The sequence below is a fragment of the Halichoerus grypus genome, chromosome 7 (genome assembly GCF_964656455.1).
Source record: "Halichoerus grypus chromosome 7, mHalGry1.hap1.1, whole genome shotgun sequence".
In the NCBI taxonomy this organism is placed as follows: domain Eukaryota; kingdom Metazoa; phylum Chordata; class Mammalia; order Carnivora; family Phocidae; genus Halichoerus; species Halichoerus grypus.
Window position 1 is genome coordinate 123,346,197 of NC_135718.1, and position 26,290 is coordinate 123,372,486.

The following is a 26,290-nucleotide window of genomic DNA, read 5'->3' on the forward strand; positions in this document are numbered from 1 at the left end:
CCCCAACTCTTGATTTTGGCTCAGGTCATGATCTCAGGGTCCTGGGACTGAGCCCCACATCGGGCTCCCCACAGTCTGCTTGTCCCCCTCTCCCTCTGCCCCTCCCCCACTTGCACGCGCGTGTGTACACTCTCTCTCTGAAATAAATCAATCTTAAAAGAAATTTTTGTGGAGTGCCACAATTATTATCCCCATTGTACTAGTTGATAAACTGAGGCTCTGTAAAGTCACCTGCACATACTTGGAACCCAGTCTGGTATAACTCCAAAGCTTTCTCCTGTGCAGTGTGCATCTGAGCTATTGACCACCACATCACAAGCCCCATTCCTCAGACTCCATAATCAGTGGAGGGCTGGGCACGCAATCAGTGTCCCATAAAGGTTTCTGGGGTAATGTGATTGAGCTCCTGTATAGTAAGAAAAAATGCCTGCAAGTTTCCTGTGTCCCCCATAACTCCTAGAACCCTGAGCCTGAGTCACCTCTTTCAGCACAGGCCTTCCTGGCACGGTCTCCCTAACCAGATGGGAGTCCCCCTTGGTAAGCTCTCATGGCACTCTGCGCCTTTCTCACAGCACCTGCCAGTCTGCCTTATGTCAAAGTCATTTGCACACCGTCATCTCCTTGGTGTTCCCACCAGGGGCTTCACAGTCTGGGAAGCAGATCAATTAACGTGCTCAAGATCAAACACCAGCAGAAAGCTGAACAAGGCTGACTCTCAGATTTGTCTTTGAGCCATTCTGCCTACACACCCAAAATATATGCAAATAACTGTAATTGGGTGAGCAGAGCCACTGACATGGGGAGAGGCTGAAGGAATCCCCTTGCCCCTCCACATCTGATTCTTCCAGTCGCCCAAAATGCTACCCAGGGTATACATCTATATTTTGGGAAGTGCTTTTGTCCTCTTATTCTCAGCTGACTTATTCTACTCTCAGATTGCCCCACTGCTGACAGTAAATCCATTCGTGGACCTGTCATTCAGAAAGCAACATGCAAAATGCATTCATTCATAAATCGATACTGTCTTTCTGGGACTGCCTACCAAAACGTAAAATGTACATACCCCTTTAATCTAACTTCCACGTCTAGGAACCTGTCCTACAGAAATCCTTACCCATGTGCAGAGATGTTGTTCAAGATGTTTGCAACATTAATACTAACAGTAAAAAAAAAAAAAAAAAGGAAATGAAACATCCATCAAAAGGAGATAGTTAAATAAATTACAGTGCATCAGGCTCTGGAATACTCTGAAGCTGTTAAGAATATGAGGGTCCGGGGCACGTGGCTGCTCAATCAGTACAGCATGTGACTCGATCATGGGGTTGTGAGTTTGAGCCCCACGTTGGGTGTAGAGACTACTAAAAAACAAAAAACCTTTAAAATACTGGGGAAAAAAAGAATTTGAGAGTTGAATTCAGTCATGGACACTCACTAAGATATGCTGAGTTTAAAAAGCAAGTTGCATGTTGGTTACCGGGTATGGCAAAGTTCTGGAGATGGGTTGTGCGACAATGTGGCTCTGCTTCACACTATTTAACTCCACACTTAGGAATGGTTAAGATGGTAAATTTTATGGTATGGGTGTTTCACCACAATTTTTTTTAAAAAGCAAGTTGTAGAACTATATGCCTAATGATCTCATTTGTACTTATTATAACCCTCAAAGAAATTTCTCACCTGTGTTTATAAGCCTATAGCTGTGCGGATAAAGTAATAGAAATTTTTGTAAGGCTGGATAAAATCAAAATCACAGCAAGCTGTTAAAGTTATTTCTGAAGAGAGAGGTTGTAAAGAAGAACTTGCATTTTACTCTGAATGTGTACACAATGATGTGTGTATAATTTCTTTGCTGTTTGAATTACTAAAATTACTTGTGTTCATTGTTCTTTAGATAACATTCATCCCTCCAACAGACACTGACCACCTATGCTGGCTCCGCTGGCCTTTTCAGAACTTGGAATAAGAGGATCAGACTGGATTTCTCATCTCCTTCTCTTCCTTGCAGACTGGCTCAGAGAACGGCCTGCCCCTGTCCCCTTCCCTCCTGCCTTCGTCCCCGCTGCAGGCGGCTGTGGGTGTGGTGAGTAGGGTCAGAGTCTCGCTATGAGGACCGTTACTTAGAACAGGTTTCTGACCAGAAAAGGAGACAGCTGAGTGCCAGAAAACCATAGGCCCTTCTAGGTCTTACTGCAAATACCAGGTCTCCCTGGACCGCAGGCTCTAGGCACAGCTAACCAAGGTCTGGGGCTCAGACTTAGATGTGATCGTGGTTTCTTTGAAAAGTAAACCTCTGACTGGTGAATTTAGAACCACAGGTCTCCAAATCAGAGGGTAAGGGCTGGGAGAACTCAGCTTATTCTGAAAGTTGAGGCCTCATAGCCCCAGGAGGCTCTAGCTATTTGAGGAACCAGATGCCAGGGGCTACTTGGACATGCGAAGGGAAGAAGGGATGAAGGGACAGTGATCACATTTCCCTTGGGCTCAGACAGCAGGGGCCTGATCTATCCACCGGTTTTGGACTTGGGCCAGTGCCACGGAGCCCAGGGACTCATTTGCATAACCTTTGCATCTCAGGGCCCCAGCAAAGCTCCTCTCCTAGGATCAGAAAGGTTAAGACCAGCATTTGGTCACACGGGGCCTGAGAGACAGAAACAAAACCGTGGTGGTGGGGCCGGAGGGGGGGGGGCGGGGGGGGAGGAGAAGGATCCTGTAGGGAGGGGAATAGCAAGGGGGGAAAGCCAGTCCCAATATTTCACTTGCAAATCCTGGCAGCAGTGTCCCATGGAGTAGGAAACTTCACTGTCCCATAGAGCAAGAAAGTTATGCAAACGAATGCATTTGCATGGCAGCCCTGGCTCCTAAAAATGACTTACCACACACAGGTTCCGTGCCTCTCGGCAGCCGCTACTCGCCCCCCTGAGATCTCCCCCAAGACTTCCTGGCTAGAGGCTCTGGGTAGTAATTTCCCCCCAGAGCAATAATTATGCCCCCCCAAGAGGGTGGATGTACATTCCAAGATAACCTTAGGCTTGAGATGTTGGTATGTAAGAAGTGTGGAAGCTTAGGTACATTAAAATGTGTATCTGTTACGGGGAAGCTCTGAGAGGCTCTCATTTCCTATACTGACGGGTGGTGTGAGGACCACCTGCAAAGAGCTATGGTGGCTCAGTGACACCCGGGGGGGGGCGGTGCAAGGGAACCCTGGACAACCATTCAGCCCACTTTTCCAAGAGGAGCCCCCAGTTACACATAACGTTATCCGTTTTCGTAATGACTTGTAAAATGTGTAACTAAAAATGATCTAAGTTGAAGGTTTCTTTAAAAGTTAATGAACTGAAGATTAGAGGGGAAATCCCACTCAGGCTCTGTTCCCAAATTTTGGTTTTGGTGGGGAAGCAAACATAGTTGAATGAGAGGAATCCAGGTTGGAGGGGCTGGGAAGAGAAAATGGGCAGAAAAACACCGAGGATGTCCCACTGAGGGGGGTAAATCTTTCCCTTGGAGGAACTGATGGGGTCAAAGGTCAAGCTGAAGCAAGTAGGGGAGGGGGTGTGTGCGGGCAGCAGTTCAGACCAAAAGACAGAAGGGGGAACCTAGATTCAAAGGAAAGATGTAGCTCCTGCAGAGACCGGAGTGGAAATCTGATGGGAACATCTCCACTGTGTTCGTCCCTCATTGTCTACTGTCGAATCAGTCCTCCAAGGGCTCATAGGGGGGCGCTCCGGGGTCTCTGCCAGAACTCCACCGTCTGCACAAGCCCCTGCTCCGCCTGTTTTATGTGTTGGTTTTCCCTGCTTTCTGTTCTGTTACCGTCAACCTGCTCCTCTAGGCTGAGCCCCATGAGGGCTAGAGACCCACTTCCAATTCATCTGTGTCTCCCCAAAGTCCTGAGCACCGGGCATGGCACGGAGTAGGTGCTCAAGATGAGCTGAATCAGAACATGGCGTTTTAACTTTTGCGAGGGGGTTGAGTCTTCTCAAAGAGTGGTCGAGCCAAGGAGGCCAAAGCACTGATTCCCCTCAAAGCGCGACCTGTACAAGGAGGAACCCCCTTATACACCCAGGGATAGTGCACCCCCTGCTTCTCAAAGTCCTGGCATGGCCACATTTAATCCTCACACACCTCAGTGGGGGTAGAACTGATCTTATCCCCGGGAAGGCACAGATGTGAGGGCTCTGTCCAGAAGACAAGGATCCAGGGTGTGCTTCTTTGACCTCACTCATCCCTCCAGTGTCAAAACCTTTAGGGTGCTCAAAGGCTGCCCTGGGCCACCTGGGCTCAGACGACACACCCCTCACTGTCTGCAGCGGTTTTGAACAGATAGATTCAGACCACAAAGTAGGTGTCCAGGCCTGTGGAGGGAGAGAAAGGAAAAGACAAAGCCTCTCAAGGTAGCACACTGAGAAAGAACTGGGTCTTTACTTCGTTTTTCCCAAAGCACAGTGAATATTAGTAAGTGTCTGGGTATTTAGTGATTTAGGATTTTGGGTGGTCTCTTCACACTGGTCCTAGTGCAGGGAGAGGAGAGGTAGATGAATTTGCCAAAAGGCCCCCCAGAGCTAGAGCCTGGTGTCCCTTCCAAAGAGGAGCTACTTCCAAACTTGGCCAAACTCCCTCTGGGGTGGCTGAGCCCCTAAATGTGGACTTCAAGAGACAAAGCCAGCGAGGGGCTATATTCCTGGGGCCCAGGGTGCAGAGGATGCCCCCCAAAGTGCTCCCATCCCCGCTCAGGCCCACCTGGGGAGTGGCCAGCAGGTCTGTTTACACTTATGGGGTGGGCAGGACAGCCACTTTCCCCAGCCTCACCAACCCCATCCTGCTCCCCCGAGTAACAGAATTTCCTTCACACCTGAGCAGGCACTGCCCATTCTGCCCACTCATCATTCACAGCCCTCCATAGGTGCTTCCTGTCTCCAGCCAAGTCAAAGGAAAACCCCAAATTTACTGTTACTGTTTACCAAACCAACTGCGTCAACCCAAAGCACAGAGACAGGCCCTCAAGTGAGGGCAGGACTGACAGAAGCCTAGACCACTGGCCCCACTCCAAGCCTACGGCGCCCTGTGCCCTCTGGACGGTGGGACTCATAAGGGCCACCTGGCACCTTATAAAGCATTGAAATCCATGATCTCATTGAATTCCTCACAATAGCCACAGGGTGCAGGAACCTCATCCCCATTTCATAGAAAAGGAAACAACTCCACTCAGTGGAGGGGAACCCAATATGTCTCACTCTTGAACCCCCTCCCCCTTCCTTACCAAGAAGACTTTGGCATTTTTGTTTGTGTGTGGTTTGTTGTTTTCAAGGAACTCTAAACTTGGAAGCTGGAGCTCCAGGTGAGATTCACCTCTGCTTAGTTGTGAGACCTTGGGAGGGTCATTTTACCTCTGTGAGGCTGCATTTCCTCATAGGTAAATTGGAGACTAGTCCTTAAGTCCTCTTTACATCTTACACCCCTGAAGGTCATTCAGGAATCACACCTTGTTGCCTCCTGCACCCATGAAAGCCAGCAATTGCCTTTAGGTCCAAGCTCCCTTTCCCATCCCACCTGGGAATTTGGCTGAAGGAGGTTAAGTGACAGGGAATCACGGAGCCACCCGTGCGGGGCTCAGGGGGACAGGGAGGAGTGCAAAGACATGGCAAGACCCCATGCGCCACGCTGGGCCCCTCCTGGCCCTTCACCCCAGCCATCCTCCCTAAACACCAACTCCAGGACAATCCAGCTGGATCCTGAGCCGGGCCGACCCAGACCCAAGAGGCCGCAAACACAAGTGTTAGCGTGTGGGGCATGAGGGTGAGGAGGCTGTGCGACAGGCCTCTGTGACGGAGCAGGTGTCCCACAGGTGCCCACATCCTGATCCCATGGACCTAGGCACATGGTCCTTTACACCGCAAAAGGAACTGCAGATGGGATTAAGGTTAAGAGCCTTGTGTCGGGGGAGATTATCCTGGATGATCTGCGGACGCTCAATCTAATCACCCAAGTCCTTAAACGTGGAGACCTAGCTCCTGGCTAGGTCAAAGAGGTGGGACCACAGAAGCGTCAGAAGGATGCGACGCCGCTGGCTTCAAAGATGGAGGAAGAGGGTCACGAGTCAAGGAATGCAGAAGCCATCTGAAGCTGGAAAAGGCAAGGCAACGGAATCTTCTAGAGCCTCCAGAAAGGAATGCAGCTCTGCTGAGACCTTGATTCTAGGCCAGTGAGACGCTATCAGACCTCTGACCTGCGGGACTATATTACATTTGTGCTGTTGTAAGCCATGGAGTATTAGGGCGGCAACAGAAATACCGCCTCCCAAGACAGCGGAGCGTGACAATGCCCTTCTGCCCTCTCACCCTGGCTCGCCTCCTACCAGCCCTCGTTCCCTCTTCCTCCAAGTTCTCGTCACTTCCTACACCTGTGTAAGTGCAGACAACGTAACTGGATTTCCCTGAGAGCAAAACCTCATGCTGGTTTATCTGAGCAGTGGTTTCTACACGGATGAGTGGAGTCTTGAGCTGGCACCCAACCTCGACAATCCATTCAGGAGTTATAAAGGGGAGGTCGGGGGCCACCACGGGCCACCCTGCCCGTGTCTACAAGCCTGAGCAGCAGAGCCATGATCTTGCTAATGACGGAGGGTATGAACAGGCCCCTGCCAGGCAGAAGGCCAGGTGTGAGGATGGAGAACACCCCAGGTCTTTGGCTCCTGAGTTCTAGTGCAAACCACTTAGCTGTGTGACGTCCAGTACGTTCCTCCGCCCTGTCAGCTCCCTCCCTCATGAAGCGGGGTAAACACCCTGCCTTGCCTTTCTCCCTAGTCAGCTCTGCGACAATGGGAGAAAATGTGAACTTACCTAGGGTGCACTATTTGTCCTTCCGACTGGCAGGGGTCAGTAGACCAATGTCTACCTTAGGCCCTAATGCAAACCAATCCATTGTGTGATCCCAAACATCCCACCTCTGGGCCTTGCTCTTTTCATCTGTGAATGGGGGGCGGGGGATGGGTCACATGAACGCTGAGGCCTCTTCCAGGTCAATGCAGACTATTTCGCTTTAAGCCTAACTCCTATCGCCCCCTCCTGGAATTTTCAGGAACTACACCACCCTGCTCCCCTGGTCTCTCCGAGGATTTGACCCCAGAAACCCAATCCAGCAGGTCCCTTCCAGCTGAGGAGGCCAGCACCTGGCTGTGGCTAAACAGATCAAAGAACCATGTGCTGAGAAGCCAGCTGGCTCCTGGTTCAGTATTTGACAAAAAAGCATGGGCTCCCCGCGCCCCGCCCCCAGCTGCCATCCCACGCGCTCTAAAGGAGAGCAGCATTCATGCCCCTACGGCAGACACGACCCGGCCAGAGCCTGAACAGGACAGGCGCTCCCTCACCTGGGAGGCCCTCCCATCCTCTCCCCTCTCAGGACACCCAGATTCTGCCATCCCAACATACAAAACTACTCTCCATGGGTGCGAAGAGGAGACATGGGGGGTGGGGGGTGTGGAGAGGCTGAGTCCTATGAAGGAAGAGCAAGAAAACCTTTCAACTATTAAATCCGTTTAGTAAAGACAATTTCGCTCATACAAAACAACAACAGTTTACAACAATCTGAGTGCTGGACACACCATCAGAGACAGGGAGGCACCGCGGGCACTCGGAGCCCTTCCCCCACACGCAGAGAGGATCCGAGCTACTCCTCCAGCAAATCACCCCCAAGGGAGAAGAGAGCTGAAGTATTAGTGCAACCCCCTGCCCCGAAAAGACCCTGGCCCGGAGGACTTCTCCCCGCGTTGCTCACTAAAGCAGGGGGGGCCCTCCCCGCCCTCCCCCTCACTGGCCGGGACACACAAAGCTGAGTTGTTTGGGGTGGAGGTGAAGCGGCTAATGGGGAAGGGGCAGAGTCGGGACATCTTTGGTGTGAAGACTCCCCCACCCGCCCACTAGGCCACAGTGGAAATTCGCAGGACCACACAAGTGGCGTGTTCTTTGCCCACAGCGGGGAGCTGGCCAGCGCCCCCAGAGCCCAGGAGAGCGGCCAAATGCAGGAGCTCCGCATCACTTCTCAACGGCCCGGGCTCCTACCCAAGAGCAGAGAGGAGGCCTGGTAAGAAGTGGCTAAAAATGGAGGAAAAATTGACAAGAACCGGTCAATAATGGCAGGAAGGAGAAGAGAGGCTGCTCGGTGGGTAAGCGCCTCAGAGGACTCGGACCAGCACTGAACGGGGAGTACGGGGCCGGGGTGCGGGTGGTCCAGTCTTCCTGGCCACTGTACCTACGTGCCTACGTCACTCCTCTTCCTCCCAGAACCAGCCAACGGGCAGGCCGCGGGGGCCCTGGCTCAGAATCGGGACAGGCTTCTCAGGCACTTTGGTAGACCCGACATGGGCACGGCAGGCCCAAGGAGGGGTAAGGTTCTTGAGCCACGGCAGGGCCCCTCTCCCTGCAGCCCCGCCTGCCCCGGGCCCTCAAATGCACAGTCCCAGACACAGTTGTGGGTACATGTACACACGCACGCGCACAATCACACTCGCCTCTGGCCGTCTGGCACACTGGTGACGTCTGAGGGCTCCAGCAGAGGGGGGTGGCATCCTGGCCCCGACCCCCTCCCCACAGGGCCGGGAGCTGCCGGAATGCCTCGGCCAGCAGGGGCCTCAGGCCGTGGTGGGGAAAGAGAGGGCAGGTGGGACAACACAGGGACAGTCCCTATAACAGTTTCCACAAATACCCTTGAACCAACCCCCAACCTTTGCACATCCAGAGAGGAAGGGGTCTGGGTAAGGAGGCAGATTGGGGGAAAGAACAATAAAAGAAGTTTCATAAAAATTCTAAGTCAAATTACTGATAAAACTGCAAAATGAGCACAGGTTCAAGAGCATCTTGCTCCCTTCTCTCCACACGGCCCCCCAGCCTCCCAGCCTCCCGCCTCCCAGCCTCTCCCTCTCTGAGGCGGCCGGAACCAAAGGCGGGTCACAGCCGCTGACGGGGTTTGGGGCTCCACGCCGCCAAGGAGGAGGTGAGGTGGAAGTGGACAGTTCTGTGTCTCTTCGTTTAAAAAATATATTCAGGTCGAGAGTTATTGCTTGTCCTCCAGTGGAGCAGGATGGGCTCAGAGGCTCAGTGAGCGAGGGCCGCGGCCTCCAGGGCCCGAGCTTTCTTCCGCCTCTTCAGAAGGAGAGGATTGGACGCATCTTCAATCTTCTTTATCTTGATCTGCTCGTAGTCGACACGCATTGTGGCCAAGGCACTGGTCATCTCCTCCTGGGGAGGGGGCAGGGTTCCCCCAAGGGGGAGGCAGGGGAGACAAGAGACACAAGGAAGGGCAGGGTGAGGGTGACAGAGGGTGGGAGCGGGAGACGACAGTGGGTCAGTGGGTCCAGAGCTGACAGCAGCCTCGGCCCCGCCTGGGTCACCAGAGCCTGGCCACAACACTGCTGCTGTTCTCTCAGGGCCCCCCTCCCCCACAGCCCCGCTGGAATCAGCAAGAGCACTGAACTGGGAATCAGGGAGCTGGGCTCTGGTCCATCCCAGCCCATCGTTAGCTGCGGGACCTTGAGCAGGTCACTCCCCCTCTCTGGACCTCAGTCTCCTCATCTGCAAAATGAGGAGATGATAGCAGACAGCCTTTCAGGTCTCTCTAGAGAGCCAGTGAGCAGTGGCCTTGTAGGGAACCGCCACAGCTGCGTTTAGACTGACACGGTTCCCCGGCCCAGCCTGGTCAGGGAAGTGGCTCAGGGTCACTGCTCTTGCTATAACAGAGACCCCTGGGGCGAGCGTGCGCAGACCCCCCTTCCCCCGGAGCACCGCTGCAGCCAGTGGTTCCCTCACCTTGACGTCCTCCCACCGCTCCTTGTCCTCCTTCAGGACCCGGCTGGTGTGCAGTGGGGTTTGAGGGACTTTTGTTGATTGCTGGGGAGGGAGGAGAAAAGGAGTTCAAGTGAAAGCCTGGGGTGGAGCAGAGTTGTGGCTGAGCCCTCGCCCTGAGGGACAGTTTCCAGGGACCAGGGTCTCTCCGGCCCACCAGACTTACCATGATCCAGGGGTGGTTCATAAACTCCGTGATGGTCATTCTCTGAGTGGGCTCTGTTTTCAGCAGGTTCCGGATGAGCATCTTCACTGCGGGGGTGGGGCAGGGAGACACTGTTCAGGGGACACTCTCTCTCTTCTGCTTCTTCCCCAAGTTTTCAGGGAGAAACCAGATGCAGGGGCAGGGGGTGGTTGCAGGGAGGCAGACTGCCCAAGGAGCTGGCCCCGAGCCAGGCCCTTCACACAGACAGGACGGACCCAGCAGGTAGGAACACAAGTACAGACCCACCGCCACACCACGCACGTGGGCGGGACGCCCACAGGACACACGAGTGGGCAGGTGTGGGCTCCTCACCTTCCTCCGATACTTCTGACCATTCTGGGTTGGGAAATTCATACTGGCCCATTCGGATGCGACTCTTCATGCCCGGAGAGATGGCAAGACCGTGGTTGGAATAGAAGGGGGGATACCCACACAGCCTGGACCAAGAAGCAGGAAGGGAGGGGCAGTGCTGGAGTGCAAGGCCCCTAATTCCTTGCACCAGGAACAGGGTGGGAAACGGGCTTCTTGTAAAGGTCACAGAGAAACTGGAACTCGTGGATTTCAGGCACAATAGATGAAGTCAAGAACAGGGCCCAGAAATCCAACACACCAAGTATCCAAACCACACATTTTCCTGTCTGTTAGCTAATTTATACCCAGCGCTTAGCTATCAGAATCCAATAAGCACTGAGGGAAGGGGACATGCAGGGGATTTCCAGGGAATCCCCCACCCAGAAGGGGGTGCAAACCTTTGCTTCTTCCTCTTGTCCCGGAGAGGTACAGGCCTCCTTCTCCGCCCTGCCTCAGCCCAGCCCCAGCCTCTCCCCTAGGCCGTCCCTGATACACTCACAGGATGTACATGATGACACCCAAGGACCACATGTCACAGGACTTGTCATACTTCTCCGGACCCAGCACTTCTGGAGCTGCAAACCAAAGGTCAATGTGGGTGGGTCTGGCCCTTGGACACCGTGATACACCCCAACTTCTCTGTGGCTCACGCTCTCCATCCCAACCCTTCAGCCCATCGTGATGGTCCTGTAACTGTGGGTAGGAAGGGGACAGCCATAACCCAGTGGGGCTTGGGTGGGGGAGAGCAGAAGGGCATCCTCCAAGAGGAACCCTGGGGCTAGAACTTGAAGATGAAACAATCCCTGAACTGAAGAGCCTTTCTGGCCCATGCTGTCCACTTAATTTGACAAACATGAGTTTATTCTGTGCCAGTCAGCTGGGGCTCCAGAATGACATCTGTGCCCCAGACCCCACTGGGAATCTGAGGGCAATGACAGCTCTTCTTGGGGAAATTACACGTGTGCACAAAATCCTGCCTATAATCTCAGACAAATTAATCTCCTCTAGCGCCCCGATCCCAGCTTAACTCTGACAAGCCCTACTTCTGGGCAGGTCACATCCACACCAGCTCCAGAAAGGGTCAGAGGACACGACTGTCCCAGGCCCAGTGGCCGCTGAGAGCTGTAGAGAGCGCCTGAGAACGGCTCTGGGGAAAGACAAGCTCCCCGGGCCTCCTCTGGACTTACCCACGTAGTACGGCGTGTAACAAGGAGTGGTCAAAGAGTTGTGGCTGGTGGTTTCCTTGGCAAAGCCAAAATCTGTGAGTTTCAGGATGGCGTTGGGCCTTTTGGAGGTGTACAGGAGATTCTCAGGCTACAGGGAGAGAGAGACAGACAGAGGGCAGCTCTGCTGAGCCTGTGAGGAGCCATGAGAATCAGAAGGGTAAGGATTCCTGCCTTCCCTCATCCTTTCAACCATCATCGGCGCCCCTCGATGGGCACGCCACAAGGAGCGTTCCCGCCTTCTGAGAGCTGACAGAGTACATGGACACAAGAGACAAACACAGAGAAACACCTAACAAACACCACAGGGACCCAGGAAACCAACGGTGTGACTGTGTGGTGCTGACGAAGGAGGGCCACAGGGCTGGGCGCAGCCCCAGAAGGCTTCGCTCCTGGGGTTGGGGGTGTGCCCAGAGAGGGCAGAGAATGGCACCCTGCCCCATTCTGCCCTCGGGAACCAGGCAGCGAGGATGCAGGGTCACCGTGGCCCCCACCACACCTTGGTCGGGGGGAGGGGCAGCAAAGTACAGCAGGTACCTTGACATCCCGATGAGCGATGTTGATTGAGTGCAAATACTGGATGGCCTCACCAATGCTCTTCATGATTTCTGACGCTTCTGGAGCCGTGAGGTGGGAGAGAGAAAGAAAGGCACAAGATGTGTTGTTAGGCTGGATGACGCAGTACGCTCAGTCCCCTCCCATCAGCCCCAGGCTCCCTACACCCACCACCCACCCTCGAAGCGGAGAAATGAGGAGAAGCTGTCCTGACTGAGCGGGCACGGCAGGCCTGGCAGCGAGCTGGAGCAGGCTGCGGGCCTCAGCATCTTCCGTAAACAGCAGGCACTGGAGCCCCCTTCCCACAGCCCTGCCCGCCGGGGCCTGTCCCCACAACAGACCCTTTCTACCTCTTTCTGTGAACGCTTGGTCTCCTCGGTCCTGGATTCGGCTAAAGAGTTCTCCACCATCCAAACTGAAACAAAGCCCCAGTCAGATCTGAAGGGGACAACGTCCCACCACCCCTCCGCTCTCCATTCCCCACTGAAAGAAATCAAGCTTTGGCATTTCGAGCTTCGGGGTGCAGAGCCGGGCAGTCCCCAGAGGGCGAGGGGCCTGAGCGGGCAGTGGGGCCGGGCCGGGCGAGGAGAACAGGCGGGGCTGCTTACCACTCCATGACGATCAGCAGGCACTTCCTGCCCGCATACAGGTTCTCGTAGACGTCCACGATGCGCACGATGTGGGGGCACTGCGAGGCCCGCCAGTGCAGCTCCACCTCCCGGCGGGCCTTGGGGCAGTCCTGAAGCATCTGCAAGCCAGAAGGCCTCCTGTGTGGCTACACTATCTCTGCAGGTGGACGGGGGCTGCCACCCGGCACGGGTCCCCGCCGAGGCCCTGGCCCAGGTGCCCGCTGACATCCCCGCTGGTGGACCGTAAACTCCCCGCTACTGCTGGGCCTCTGCCAGCTCCCTTGGCCTTTTCTCTGGCCTCTCCGAAATCCTGACTTAGAGTTTTGTAGCTCCTTTCTCTGACCTAAAAGAAACCTTAAGATGACCCCCATGCAGCCTTGACAGCTACACTGAAATCCGCCCTTGGACCATTCTGTCTGGGGGGGCCCTTCCTAGCTATGCGCCAGAAGTCTATTCTAGAAGGCAGGCAGCTGTTGGTCACTGGGAGACGGGGGGTAAAGGAGGCACTGAGGAGAAAGACAGACTGAGGAAAATGAATACCATTATAGGAAGAATACCATTCCGTCACGTGAGCTGAGGCTGCAGCTCACTGATGAAGCCAGTACAAGTCACCACAACCTCTCTCCAGACTCCAGAATCAGTAAGAAAAGGTACTTCCAAGATCCCTCAAAGTCCAGCACACCAAATCCAGAGCACTGTGCTTTCTACCTCTGTGATTTACTTCATTCAAACAACCGACCGCCTAGGGAGTCAGCCTGATGGGGTCTGAATGCTGCTTCTTCCTAGGTTTGCCACCTTGATCAAGTTCCTTAACTCACGAGCCTCCTTCCTGTGCCTTCTTCCATGGACCAGGGGGCCAGGGGCAAATGGAACCTGGATCCCTCACCAGCTTCAGGGGCTGAATCCTGACAAACCCAAGCCAGTCCCTGAATTCCTTTACTAGTGACTAGCTTGGGAACAAGCCTAAGACCCAATGCTGGCCAAGAAGAACTTTGTGACAAATCTGCTAGAGGCCTCTTAAAGGGAGCACAAGGAAGCTACAGCATCCTTCCCGCATATGGCACCTGGAACCACGGCAGTCCCCTTAGCGCCATAAGGGAGACCAGCGTAAGAGGGCAAATCAGCGCACTGAGGAAGGCAAGGAGGAGACGCGGCAGCTACCTGGGTCCTTGCTGACACCAACGAGCATCACTCAGGACTTGTTTTTGGCAAGATAACCATCTTTCCTTACTCTTTAAACTGCTTTTGGTAGAGTTTTTTATTGCTCAGAGCCAAAGACATCCTGGCCTATCCCTGTGTAACGGGGGACAGATCTGTTGCAAGGACTAAATGAAACAATTCTGCAAAGCGCCTAGCAGCGTGCCTGGCACATGCCCAACAACCAGGGCTGTCGCTTTCACCACAGAATGTCTGCTAAAGGCACAGCACAGATGCCAGAATAATTAAGACAAAGACCCTGACAGACTTACCATCTCTGTGGGCCGTCAAGATTAGCCCCACATGGCCCTACGCGGTTGGGGGATGCAGCAGGAAAGGCTCAGAGATCTGCTGGGCAGTGCAGGAAGCTTGGGCAGAAAGATCAGATGGCCAGGGTGGAGCCAGGTTACAGAGGGCAGCGAAAGGCAAATACAGGAATTTCCAGCAATAAAACTAGAATTCATCACGCCACAGCCCATGATATATTGGGCCTTTTCTAACTGTGCAACTGCATTTTATGGGATGAGGAAACTGAGGCTCAGAGAAAGAGTGTGTCCAGGGCTAAGTTCCTAGGGAAAGGCAGAGCCAGGGTTGGAATCCAAGCCTGGCGGATTCCAAAGCCCAAGGCTTTTCCATGACACCACAGAGCCTGACGAGGAGGGGTGGAGGCCGAGACTTGTCAGTTTCAGACAGACAGCTGCGGAATGACCTTGCAGAGGCAATCCCCAAACAGGTGCCCATAGTTCAGTCTCCCAGGGAGCAAGCAGGAGGCAAGGTCCCCATGGGGTCCCACTGCCACCTAGTGGCCATCTGGGGACACTGCACAGGTTAGGAGTTCTGCCACCGACAACTTTATCATGGACCAGGAAGAGTTTATTTTCCTTTCCCATGCCCTAAGAAAAGCAGGAGGCGGCACTGGCCAATTTCATTTGCATGTAATTCAACTCAACAGGCATTTATTGGGTCCCACATTGTGTTGGATGCCAAGACGAAATAGAAGAGTCCCAATCTGAAAGAATTCAGGCTGGGGGGGTGGTGTCAGGGTACTAGGGGAGGTAGACACAGAAACTACTTATAACGCAGTGAGATAATGTGCTATATGACCGATAAGTTCAAAGGGTTCAGAAGCAAAATTTCTCAGAGCAGCCACATAAGAAAGATCTCTCTCGCCCCCTACAGGTACAGCGATCACTATGAGGCCCAGAGAGGAAGATTTACTCAGAGGCAACATTAGGTTATGGATTTACAATCAGGGGAGACTTGGGCCCCGGTCTGGAATTTGCCAATATCTCCACTGACCTTGGAGAGATCATTACCTTCCTAAGCCTGTTTTGCATCTATAAGTGAGGGGGTAATGCCTACCTGGCCCCCTCCCTCACAGAGCCATCCTAAGCACCTAATGAAAGAATACCTCTGAAGAGTGCTTTGTGATCGGACAGGCACTCGTCACTGTAAGCCCCAGCGTAACTGCCACAGCACCGGGACCCTCTCCGTCACCTGAGTTGAGGCTGCAGCTCACTGATGAAGCCGGTACAAGTCACCAGCAAGACTACAGGCTGGGTTTATGTTTGCCACCCAGTGACCACAACCTGGGAAGCAGCTTCAAGCTCTGACCAGCTATGCTAAGTGAGAACATACCAAGACCCAAACCCAAGGGCCCCTTGGTCCCTCTTGAACTCAGAGCTCGCACTCCAAGTTCTGCTCTTTCTGCCTTAGACAGGTGAGACCGTGTGGCAAAGGAGGATCTGCAGTCAGAAGGCCTGGGTTCACGTCCCACCTCCAGACTTACACACAACTTTTCACCTGGTAGATGAGCCAGATGGCCCCAGTACAACACACAGGGCCTCGGGAACCATGTACACCTCACACCCCAGCTCTGTACTTCCTAGCTTGAGTCAGGTAAGCCAATCGACCTTTCTGAAAAGGGTTTTCTCATTTGTAAAACAGGATTAGATTTAGTGAAATCAGTAAATTGGAAAGAGTAGTATTTTTAAATGATAAAAGAAACATAATAAGAATTTCCCGTGAAGACTGGTGCTTGGCATCCAGGTATGTGTTTATCAGAAATCCCTGAATGGATATGAAGACCAGCTCAAGCCATGAAAGCAAGACCTTCAACTGAGTCAGGCAGGCAAGCTGGTTGATGTCATGGGGGAAGATCCTGAAGAACCAAAAGGCTTTGTAGACAGCTGTGGGGTGCAGAAAGCCCGGAGGGAGGATATCAAGAATGTCCTAATCTGGAGTATGGAGCTAAGTTAAGAACAATTGGGGGGGGGGGCCGCTGAGCTCCAAGCCAGAGGAGACAGGAAATGAAACAGGATTCCTGAGGTACTGTCAGGGGCCACCAGCAGGTTCAACCGGAAGCCAACAGAGTCACTTAGGAAAGATAGCAAAGGCTCACCTCTCCGGCATGGACAAAGACAGTGGAGGCCAAAGGGCCCAGGTCTATAGATCTCAGGGACCCAGACTGGAGGAAGGAAGGAAGGAAGGGTCTTCCCACTAAGAAGCCACACACCCTTAGACTCAAAAAGCCTAGAAGGGTTTATGAAATATTTTGAGCCCACGCAAAGCATGGAACAGATACTGTGACTTGTCTCCACCCCCTGTAGTTCGCGTCTGAAATTCTCTTGCACTGTAGAAAAGGTTAATTGTTGCATGTGCTAAATTGCAATGCAATAGGCAAGGCCACCTACCAAGTGTGGCAAGGGCCAGGGACCGGGCCACAGAGCCCACTGCCTGGGGAGGAACCTCTAGGATGGCAGTGGCAATGAGGGAGAGTGGGAGCGCTCCCAAAATACTGTTCCATGCCTCAATTTGCGGGCACCTGAAGGGAAGAGGAATGGGGCCCCCAATTCTGGTTGCTTATGGCCCCGTTATCCCCCCCTCCCCACCAGATCTTCCATCATGGGGCCACAGGAAAAGACTCAGGAGTAGTCAGCATCCTAACCCTAGCTGAGCCAGAGAAATGGGAAGAAACTGAGCCCTGGGCCTGACGCATGGCTCGCCAGCAATGAAGATATGAGGACTGGACAGGAAGGAACAAGCCCCAGGCCCCAAGGGATCATCCCCTTGACAAGCTCTAATATTTGCCAGGTGTGTGAACTTGTGGACGTCTCTAACCCCTCTGTGCCTCAGTTTCCTGTTAAAACAGGATAATAACAGTACTTGCCTATATTAAATGAGGCACATGAATAAATAGATGTACATCCTGTAAATTACTAAGAGCAGTGCACGGCACATAGTGAGCAGCCCATTGGTGCTTGCTATTATTATTTTGCCCCCACTTCCCACCCATGCTGTTGCAGAGTCCCACGGGGGGTGGGCAGCTGGGGTCCCACTCACACCCATCTCATTTCAGGGGTTACAAACAGCCCCAGGCATTGGGCGGAGGGAAAGCCAGAATACTGGAAGGGAGGCAGTCTTTGGTGTCCCAGCCCTGCGCTCTCCCTCTGCCTGCAAACACCACCTAAACTGGACAGCTGGGGGCGGGGTGCACCCGTCGTGAGAGGAGGAAGCCATCCCTTCCCAAGACTGACTGGGAGCCAAGAGAGATGCAAAAGTCTGAGTCAGGCACTGGGAGTGATGCCGGTGAGCGGTGTGTCCTTAAAGCGGACCTCCTCGGGTGCTCGCAGCAGGTCAGCAAAGGCCCCAGCCCCGCTCCCGAACTCTGTGCTTAACGGGTACTGGTGCTAAGTACTCCGAACGGGGAACCCTCATGCCCACCCCGGAAGGAGCATCCTGCTTTATAGATGAGAAGACTCGGGCTCAGAGAAGCTAAGCAATTAGTTCGAAGCCTTCCAGCAGATGCCCGCGGCAGGGCTGGAATTTGATGCCTGTCCTCACTGCTCCTGGGGCTCCCCTTCCACCGCCCCATGGTAAAGCGGCAGAGGCACAGAACCTGCCCAGACAGTGTACCTAGGTACGTTGTGATAGCAATGCCAAAAACAGGGACTGACAGAGGATACAGGCCTGAAAGTACAAACCCTTTGATCCTGGAAATCCTGCTTTTAGAATTTTACCCTAAACTACTCTCCTAGACGGAGCCTTAAGGTATGCACATCCCAATCCCGAGTCAGTTACACCAACCAGAAAGCGGAGGCCCAACAATAAGCAAACAAGATTGCTTTTTTTTTTAAGTGCACTTATCTATACAATCAATCATGAAAGTGATGTTTGAACAGAACATTTAATGCGGAATGGATTCCCGTGTCTGTTGGATTCTCGGTCACCCCCGGTCACGGTGAGTGGTGGCACTCACTCTGTTTTCTTCTTTGCAGCACAAATCCCAATCTTAGTTTCCTTACACTGACTCATCAGAAAGTGTCTGACAGTAAGTGAAAAAGCCAAGTTACAAAGCCTTATTATGTAGAGTACAGTTCTATATATTTATTTATACCTGGGGGGGGGTGTAAAAGGAACGGCATTCATACTCAGTAAAATGCTAATCGGAAAAATGCTAATCAGAATTCTATCTGAAAAGCAGGATGACAGTGACTTCCTTTTTTCCTCCTTAGATCTTTATTTTCTAGGTGATTTATACAACTAGCATTTGTACTTTCTAAAGAGGCAAAGAAAGAAGCTTAGCTTTCCAAATGTAAATTGGAAGCTGTCATCCACACCCCAGGCCCAGCGGCCGGAAGCAGAGGGAAGCAGAGGCTCGGGGCTTCTCTGCCAGGCAGCTCAGCCACCCCAAGTCCATGGCAGGGGGCTGCCGTCTTGGAGTCTGGAGCAGGAAGGCAGCTCACGCCGGCAGGTGCAGGCTGCTGTCGGGCGGGGAGGGGGGTTGTGAGCAAATACTGAGCACTATAGCACAACCTGGTCTGTCATCCTCTGTCCTCTCCAGCTCCACTCCGCCCTGACTTAGCCCTCCAGCTCCCCAGCTAGCGGGCCTCTGCATCAGCTCATTCACCTCTCTTTTCAGCCTGGAGCTGGGGAACTGGACCCCACGGCCCTGTGCTAGCGAAAAAGGGAGATGTGAGGAGGCCCCGAGGACACCGGACCAGGACACACTGCCCTTACATCATTTGATCTCTGGCTGGGCCCTTCAAAGCCCCCATCCCTGGAAATGGAGCCAGGGAGGGAAACAGGGAGACACAGAGCAGGCACAGCCTATGGCACATGGGCTCACCCCCCCAGACTGCCATCACTCGGCGGACGTCTGGAGGACCCAGCACACGCCACACGCTGTTTTGGAGAGGGCTGGGACAGAACAGACAACATAGTCAATAAGGCCTGTGCCCCACGGAACTTCCATATGAATGTAGGAGGGACATAATGAAAAAGTAAAAAAAAATTTTTTCTTAATTATATCTTGTGATCTGTGTGTAAAGAACTAACTAGGGTGCTGCCAGAAACCAGCAATGGTGGTGAGGGAGACTCTCCCTCAGCCTCCCAAATTACAGAGAGCTGCTTACAGCCTGGAGACATGGTCACTTGTCTGCTTACATCTAGCCCAGCTCAGGAACATAAGAGAGGACAGATAAGTCTTGGTTGAAATGATTTTCCTCTCCACCTATGGGGGGGGGGGGGTAGGGTGGGAGGGAGTATGCCCCCTTCTAGAACTTCTGCAAAGCTCAGTGAGGAGCTACTGATGGTCCTCCCCTAGAAAATGATCTAAGCAGGAATCTAACAGCTGAGTTTGTAGGTTACTGAAGTAAAAGTAAAAGAAGGTTACAGTAAAGTAAAAGATACACAGATGTACCGCATCAGGGTCCCCGGCTGGTGCACACATTCCCAAATATTTGGCTGGAGGTAAAAGTGGTTCTCTATTTGCTACCAGCTTTCGTTATTGTGACGGGGAAAAATCCCCGGAACAAAGCTAAAACTTACAATGGGGAATCCAGTACTAAAAGCCTTGAGACAACCACACCACACTGCCCAGAAGGCTCTTGGATCTTCCTGTGGTTCCCACCGTCTCTCTCCAGGACCTTCCTGGGGCAGCCACAAAGGACCAAGGTTCAACAAAAAGGCAAGAAGCTTAAAAGCCACACCATAAATGACAATTTAAAAAAAAATATTTGCAACACATAATGGATAAAAGGCTAACTTAACTCTGGCAAATCAATTGTAAAAGATTAACAATCCAATATAAAAATGGCCAAAGAATAAGAACAGGCAGTTCAAAGAGAAAGGAACACAGATGGCCAAACGATTCTTGATGCAACTCATTAAGAGTGAAATGCTTATAAAAACAACGATAGTAATTTCACCAGAATGGCAAAAATGTTTTAATGTTTGACCAAAAACAAAACAAAATAAAACTCTTGGGTTTCTGCCAAGACTTGAGAGGAAAGAGCGCTCTCACATACGCTCGGGAGGGATATCAATGAGTACATTGTTTGAGGAATTTGGCCATATCTATCAAAATTGTAAATGTTCAGACCTTGCACAAAGTCATTGCCCAGCTAGGAAATCATCCTACAAATATGTTCCTAAAGCATTTTAATGGCCCCAAGCTGGTAACAACCTATGTCCACCACTTTGGAGGAGTCAGATAAACGGCAGAGGATTTGGCGCTCAGGCCGTGTAGGGGACAGGCAGGGCCGTGGTGAAAAGAGGCTGCTCATCAACGGGAGAGCAAACAAAGCACAGGATGACACTTCGGCTTTATCATTACCAGCCTAGTTTGTTTAGCCGACCTTCATTGGCAATACTTAAGTAACTTTTAAAGTCTATTCCTAAAGGCAAGAAGCAAACACACCAAAAGGTTAATTAGTGGTTAACTGTAAATGGTGGTAATATAGGTAATATAGGTGTTTTCTAAATTTTGAAAAATAAAAAAAAGTACTGAGCAGAATAGAAAATATAATACTATTTGGGTGGTTTTGTGTCTTAAGGCAGAGAGGAGAAGGTATATGGGCTTGTAGATGCTTGCAATTTTTCTGGATGAATTTACCCCCCAAAAAATGTTGAGTGTTGAACACCAGGGAGTAAGTTCTAGAGAGAAACTTGTGTTTTTCCTGTTTTCCCCGCTTTTCATTTCCACTTGATATCTTCCTGTACTATTGGGATCTTACCATCTGCATGTATTTCTTCTTAAAAATTAAGCCGAGAGGTTTAGATTCTAAGATGCAGTATGCCCCAGTTCTTACTTGGCCCCTGACCTGAGACAGTGACACAGCTGAATGCGCCCCAAAGCAAGCCGACCTTCCTGCTACCAAGGGAGGGAAACAGAGACGGGATCCCACCCTGGCCACGGGAGGAAGAAGAACCTGGTGTTACTCTAAGTATGAGGGCTACCCAGCTGATGGAAAGGCCTCATATCCTCCTGGAGAATATAACCAAAATATAATGAAGAGCAGGCCGGGGCCCCAAACCACCAGTGCTAACCACTTCTGACTTATATGGAAAGGAATACTGTGCACAGTGGGGATGTCAAGTACTCTGGGGTCTTACGTAGGAAACTGAAAGACTGGGGGACACAGATATTTCTCTTTCTGCCAGCAGATGATGAGGACTTTGAAAGAGAAAGAGGAATTTTCATGTATACCACACCAACCATGTGTCAGGTGCACTTTATATTTAGAAAATACGTTATACTTAAGCCTCCTAATAGCCCTGTGGATGAGGGTCCATTGCTGACTCCATTCACAGGCGTGGAACCGAGGCCCGATGAAGCAACCTGCCCAGGGACACATGGCCAGTCACTGCCCGAGCCAAGATGCAGACCCAGTTCACACTCTTAAGTTCCAGGTTCTTTTCTTCACTACAAACGAGGCTTTGACACACAAACCCTGAGCTGCTCCTATTAGTTCATTGTTGCCCTGGCTCCCCTCCCTGCCCGGTTCACAGATCTGCCCCCGTTTATCTCTGCATCTGTCTGGCCCCGCACAGAGCTTAGTGCAGAAGAGACCTAACGTACACTTACTGATTGAATGGCAGGCTGCGCATCGAACAGCAAATCAGCCCGTGGCTTACACCAGGGTACACGGCATCTTTCCCGAGGACACAAGGGAGACAGAGGTAGGGAGGAAACACACTCAACTCTCCCAGCTGGATTTAAGACAAAATCTGAGTGGCAGAAAGAAAACATGCCATGTTCTTTGTGGTATCTAGGTATGACTTTAAAGAATCCCGAGATGGACAAATTATCAAAAGAAATTAAGATCAGGGCGCCTGGGTGGCTCAGCTGGTTGAGCGTCTGACTCTTGACTTTGGCTCAGATAGTGATCTCAGGGTCGTGAGATGAGTCCCACGTGGTGGGCTCTGCCCTCGGCAGACTCTGCTTGAGATTCTCTCCCTCTGCCCCTCCCTTGGTTCACAGGTGGTGTGTATAAACACACACATACTCTCTCTCTCTCTCAAATAAGTGAATAAATCTTAAAAAAAAAAAAAAAAGAGGGGTACCTGGGTGGTTCAGTTGGTTAAGCATCTGCCTTCAGCTCAGGTCATGATCTCCGGGTCCTGGGATCAAGTCCCATGTCAGGCTCCCTGCTCAGCGGAGAATCTGCTTCTCCCTCTCCCTCTGCCTCTCCCCCTGCTGGTGCTCTCTCTCTCTCGTGCACTCTCTCTCTCGGGTTCACTCTCCCTCTCTCTCTCAAATAAATAAATAAAAATATTAAATAAAAAAAGGAAAAAAAGAAAGAAAGAAATTAAGATGGAAGGGGGTCGGCAACACTGCTTCTGGCCCATGCAGCCTCCAACAACTTGACTCTGTACAAGTGACAAAGCAAATTCAAATTCTTAATTAAAATGATAAATGCCATGTCATCGTCATCACTCCAATTTAGTGGAATGAGATTCATGGCATGTATGCCTTCATCAACAGATCCAATGGGAGCTGGAGAGAGTTGAGAGAGAAAAAGTGCAAAAAGAGAAGGGTACTACAAATCAAGAGGGCAACACACACACACACACACACACACACACACACACACCCTGACAACAACTCCACAATCCCACATGCCCAAACCTGGAGGACAGCACAGTGTGGGGAAAACGCAAAAGAACCAGAAGTTAAGTAATTCTTGCAGTCACCTAGGAGAGAATAGATGGTAGAAGATATGAACTTCTTAGCAGAAATGGTCCAGATGGAAGACAGAGCTCACGTCACCCAACATGAACACGAGGACATCTGACAGAGACAGATGCAAGGCTTTTTTTTTCCCCCTGCGAAGAGCATGGCACTTGATATATTCTCGCCGTGCCTTTCTAAAGAGTTTACCTGTCACAAAGCCAGAGATGCAAAGAAGGGAAATGCTCCTTGAACTCAGTTCTAACCAGGAAGCAAAGTCTAGTAAATTACGTAGGAAAAACAAAACACCTGTAAGTTAGCAAAAACAGTAACAACAAGAATACCGCATTGGGAGGAAGTAACCTTGTCATTTTCAGAGTTCAAAGGAGGGAAGAAAAAACCAGGGGACAAAAACAGTTGTTTAGCCTAGACCTGCAGAAAACCAGTATTTAGATGTTGACACAACGGAGCAGTAGGAGCAGAGATCCCACAGGGGAAGGCATTTTGCAAGATGACATCTGGTCTCTCTCAAGTAGATTCTGAGCACGTAAAGCACAATAACCCCTGAAAAAAGAAGGCAGGAGGCAGCCACGGATGGTTAGGTCCAGAGGGCAGGGAGCCCTCATGAGCTTAGATACTGAAGACAGGACAGACACCGAGAGTGGCGTGGGCTCATAAAACAGAGTGAGCAGGACGTGTGGAAACACAAGAACTACTCGAGACTGCCTGCACCCTACATGCAAAGCCATAAGAGAAACCAGGGAGGGCAATGGCCCTTCGTGGGGGCTGGGGCTCTAAGCTACAGAAAGGACAATGCGGGAATGTTCATCTACAGTATGTTCCATCCTCGTTATCAAGGAGAAAGTTCATCAGATTGTAACAAGCTAAACATCTACACACACTGATGGGAAACCTCAATGGAAGCTGAACCAAGAACCAACTTACAAGCACCCAAGGATGACGGAGTTACAAGACGGCAATCTTAGAAGACTCACATCCCAGGATGCAGAAACAACCTGTGGGTGTGATTCCAGAACCACTGTTGGTAATCAAGAGGGGGCATGGGGAGGAGGAGACGGCAGGGCCCTGCTTTTCGGCAGCATCCGGCTCCCAGCACCAGCAGGGGGAGAGGCAGAGGGAGAGGGAGAAGCAGATTCTCCGCTGAGCAGGGAGCCCAAGAGGTGCCCGGCACCAGACTGAGCACTTGGGGATTTAAGGAGTTCACAGACTAGTCAAAGAGACAGATTCAAGGAGAAAGACACAATATGCAAAGAGAATGGTAATTAAGAAGGACTGCTTAACTTCACATCTGTCCCTGGCAAAGCCTAGAACAGATGATGACTTGCCCTGTCACTGCCCAGCCTGGGTTCCCTGAGAAGCCAGGCTCATCTAAGCTCAATAGCTTTTTTAGCAGTTACTAGATTACAGACCAAGGAATGCCAGATTCAAGAGGCCTTGACTTTCTATAGAGTCTATGGACAGTCCCTTGCCGGACCTCCAGCACGACAAAGAAAGAAAGGGTGACATGACAAAGCACTGCCATATTTGTGACTGTTATCAATGACCAATAATAATGTGTTATTTAATGGATCCAGGGCAGGCAGAACATGCATCGAACCGAACTCAACGCCCCCTCGGACTTGCTCCTTGGCCTCAGTAAGTGACAATGACATCACATCTAGCCAGGCCCCCGGAGGTAAACCTTAAAAGTAGTCATCCTCACCCTCTCACCCTCACCCACAGAACCAATCTGATTTTGTCTTTGGAAAGATCTCCAAAAAATCCATCCTCCCTCTTGCAGTGTTGCGGCCACTTGCTTGGTTCCCTTTGTCCTGGGTGCCTTCTGACTGGCTTCTAGATGGTAGCCTTCCTCTGTTCCAGTACATCCCGCGACGGACGTACTGGAACTGAAAGGCGACTACAAGCAGGATAAGGGTCCCTTTAAACACGTTCACTGGCGAACAGGACAAACTCAAATTCCTTAGCCTGGTCTCTCCTGGCTCCCACCCACATTATCTTTGCCCTCACCTCCCAACGCATTCTCTCTGCTTGGGCTCCACTGACCTTCACTGTCCTCCAACAAGTCATGCCTCCACGTCCACATCCCTCAAGCACCAACATCATGTCATCCCCTCTGTGCAGCCCCCCTGATGACCCCCAGGCTAGGTCAGCCCCTCCTTCCTCTCTGCTCTCACAAGACTCTTGTTAAACTCCTACTTGCACACTCACGCTGTGATTTACAAGACCATTCTTCCCCCTATCGTGTATAGACCGTGTGCCTCCTAGAGGCTGGGACCATATCTTCTCAACCTTTTTTTTTTTTCTGAGGTATAGTTGACACACAAGGTTCCCTTGTTCAACTTTGATTTCAAACCCTCAGCCCCAATCGTGGCATTATGGCTGCACTCAACAAATACCAGCTTATTGACTAAACCCAGAGAACACCTCCAGTGACAAATTAAGAAATGCCATCTGTGGCTTTGCCTAGTGTTCTACCAATGGGCTGGCTGAAGACAAAGACTAGACGGCAAGCTCATCAGACTTGCAGGTGACCCAAGGCTGGAAGTGTGCTAGGTAACACATTTCTAAAAGATTACAGTAGGCGAAAATATGGGCCAACACGAAGTCCTATGTTCAAAAAAGGCATCTACCATAGCACGTGATAAAACAGACCTTTCTCCAGTCAGATCCGTGCACCGTGAAGAGCGAGAGCAAAGGCTCCGAAGCCAGGCTGCCCGAGGAGTGCCCGTGCCCGCACGGACGAGCCGTAGCCCCGGGAGTCTCCTAACCTCCTTCAGTGGCTTTCAGTGTAATACAGAGGGAAGAACAGCATCTGCCTCGTAGGCTGTTGGCTGGGTAACAGGAATCACAATGCATTTGCAACTAGAGTTGTGCCGCGCTCAGGAAACTCCATTACTTTCTGCTGTTGCCACTGCTGTGGTTGGGAAAAGCGACTTCCAAGAAAAGAGGAGAAGCTGTAGAGCACTGTGGTTACAAGCAAGGACCTAGAACTGGGCAGCCCCGAGTTCAAATGCCAGCTCTAAGCTCAGTAGCTGCCTGAATGTAGGCAGTCACTTCACTTTCTTTTTTACTGTTTGTTTTTTTTTTTTTTTAGGATTTTATTTTTAAGTAACCTCTACCCCCAACGTGGGGCTCGAACTCACAACCCCGAGATGAAGAGTCACATGCTCTTTCGACTGAGCCAGCCAGGTGCTCTGGTTCTTTCCTTTCTAATCTCCACTGTCTTCATCCATTCAATGGGACTAGTGATGGTATCTGCCAGAGACCTCCACTAGAGAGAAACTAAATGTCCACTAACAGAAAAGTGGTCAAATAAATTATGG

At 51.6% G+C, this 26,290-nt stretch overlaps 1 protein-coding gene across 2 annotated transcripts in view; it reads right to left on the reverse strand.

Moving 5' to 3' along the window:
• Positions 1–7,512: 7,512 nt before the first annotated feature.
• Positions 7,513–26,290, reverse strand: part of MAPKAPK2 (MAPK activated protein kinase 2) — a 45,084-nt gene continuing 26,306 nt past the window's right edge. The window contains exons 2-10 of one of the 2 annotated variants that reach the window (XM_036118217.2): positions 12,776–12,915; positions 12,509–12,582; positions 12,150–12,229; positions 11,577–11,703; positions 10,889–10,964; positions 10,351–10,475; positions 10,000–10,085; positions 9,798–9,878; positions 7,513–9,230 (exon numbers count right to left, since the gene is read on the reverse strand). In XM_036118217.2, coding sequence (XP_035974110.1) covers positions 9,087–9,230; positions 9,798–9,878; positions 10,000–10,085; positions 10,351–10,475; positions 10,889–10,964; positions 11,577–11,703; positions 12,150–12,229; positions 12,509–12,582; positions 12,776–12,915 — 933 coding nt within the window. In that variant the 3' untranslated portion in view covers positions 7,513–9,086. The remainder of the gene's footprint in view (positions 9,231–9,797; positions 9,879–9,999; positions 10,086–10,350; positions 10,476–10,888; positions 10,965–11,576; positions 11,704–12,149; positions 12,230–12,508; positions 12,583–12,775; positions 12,916–26,290) is intronic. The other variant, XM_036118218.2, reaches the window with a different exon arrangement.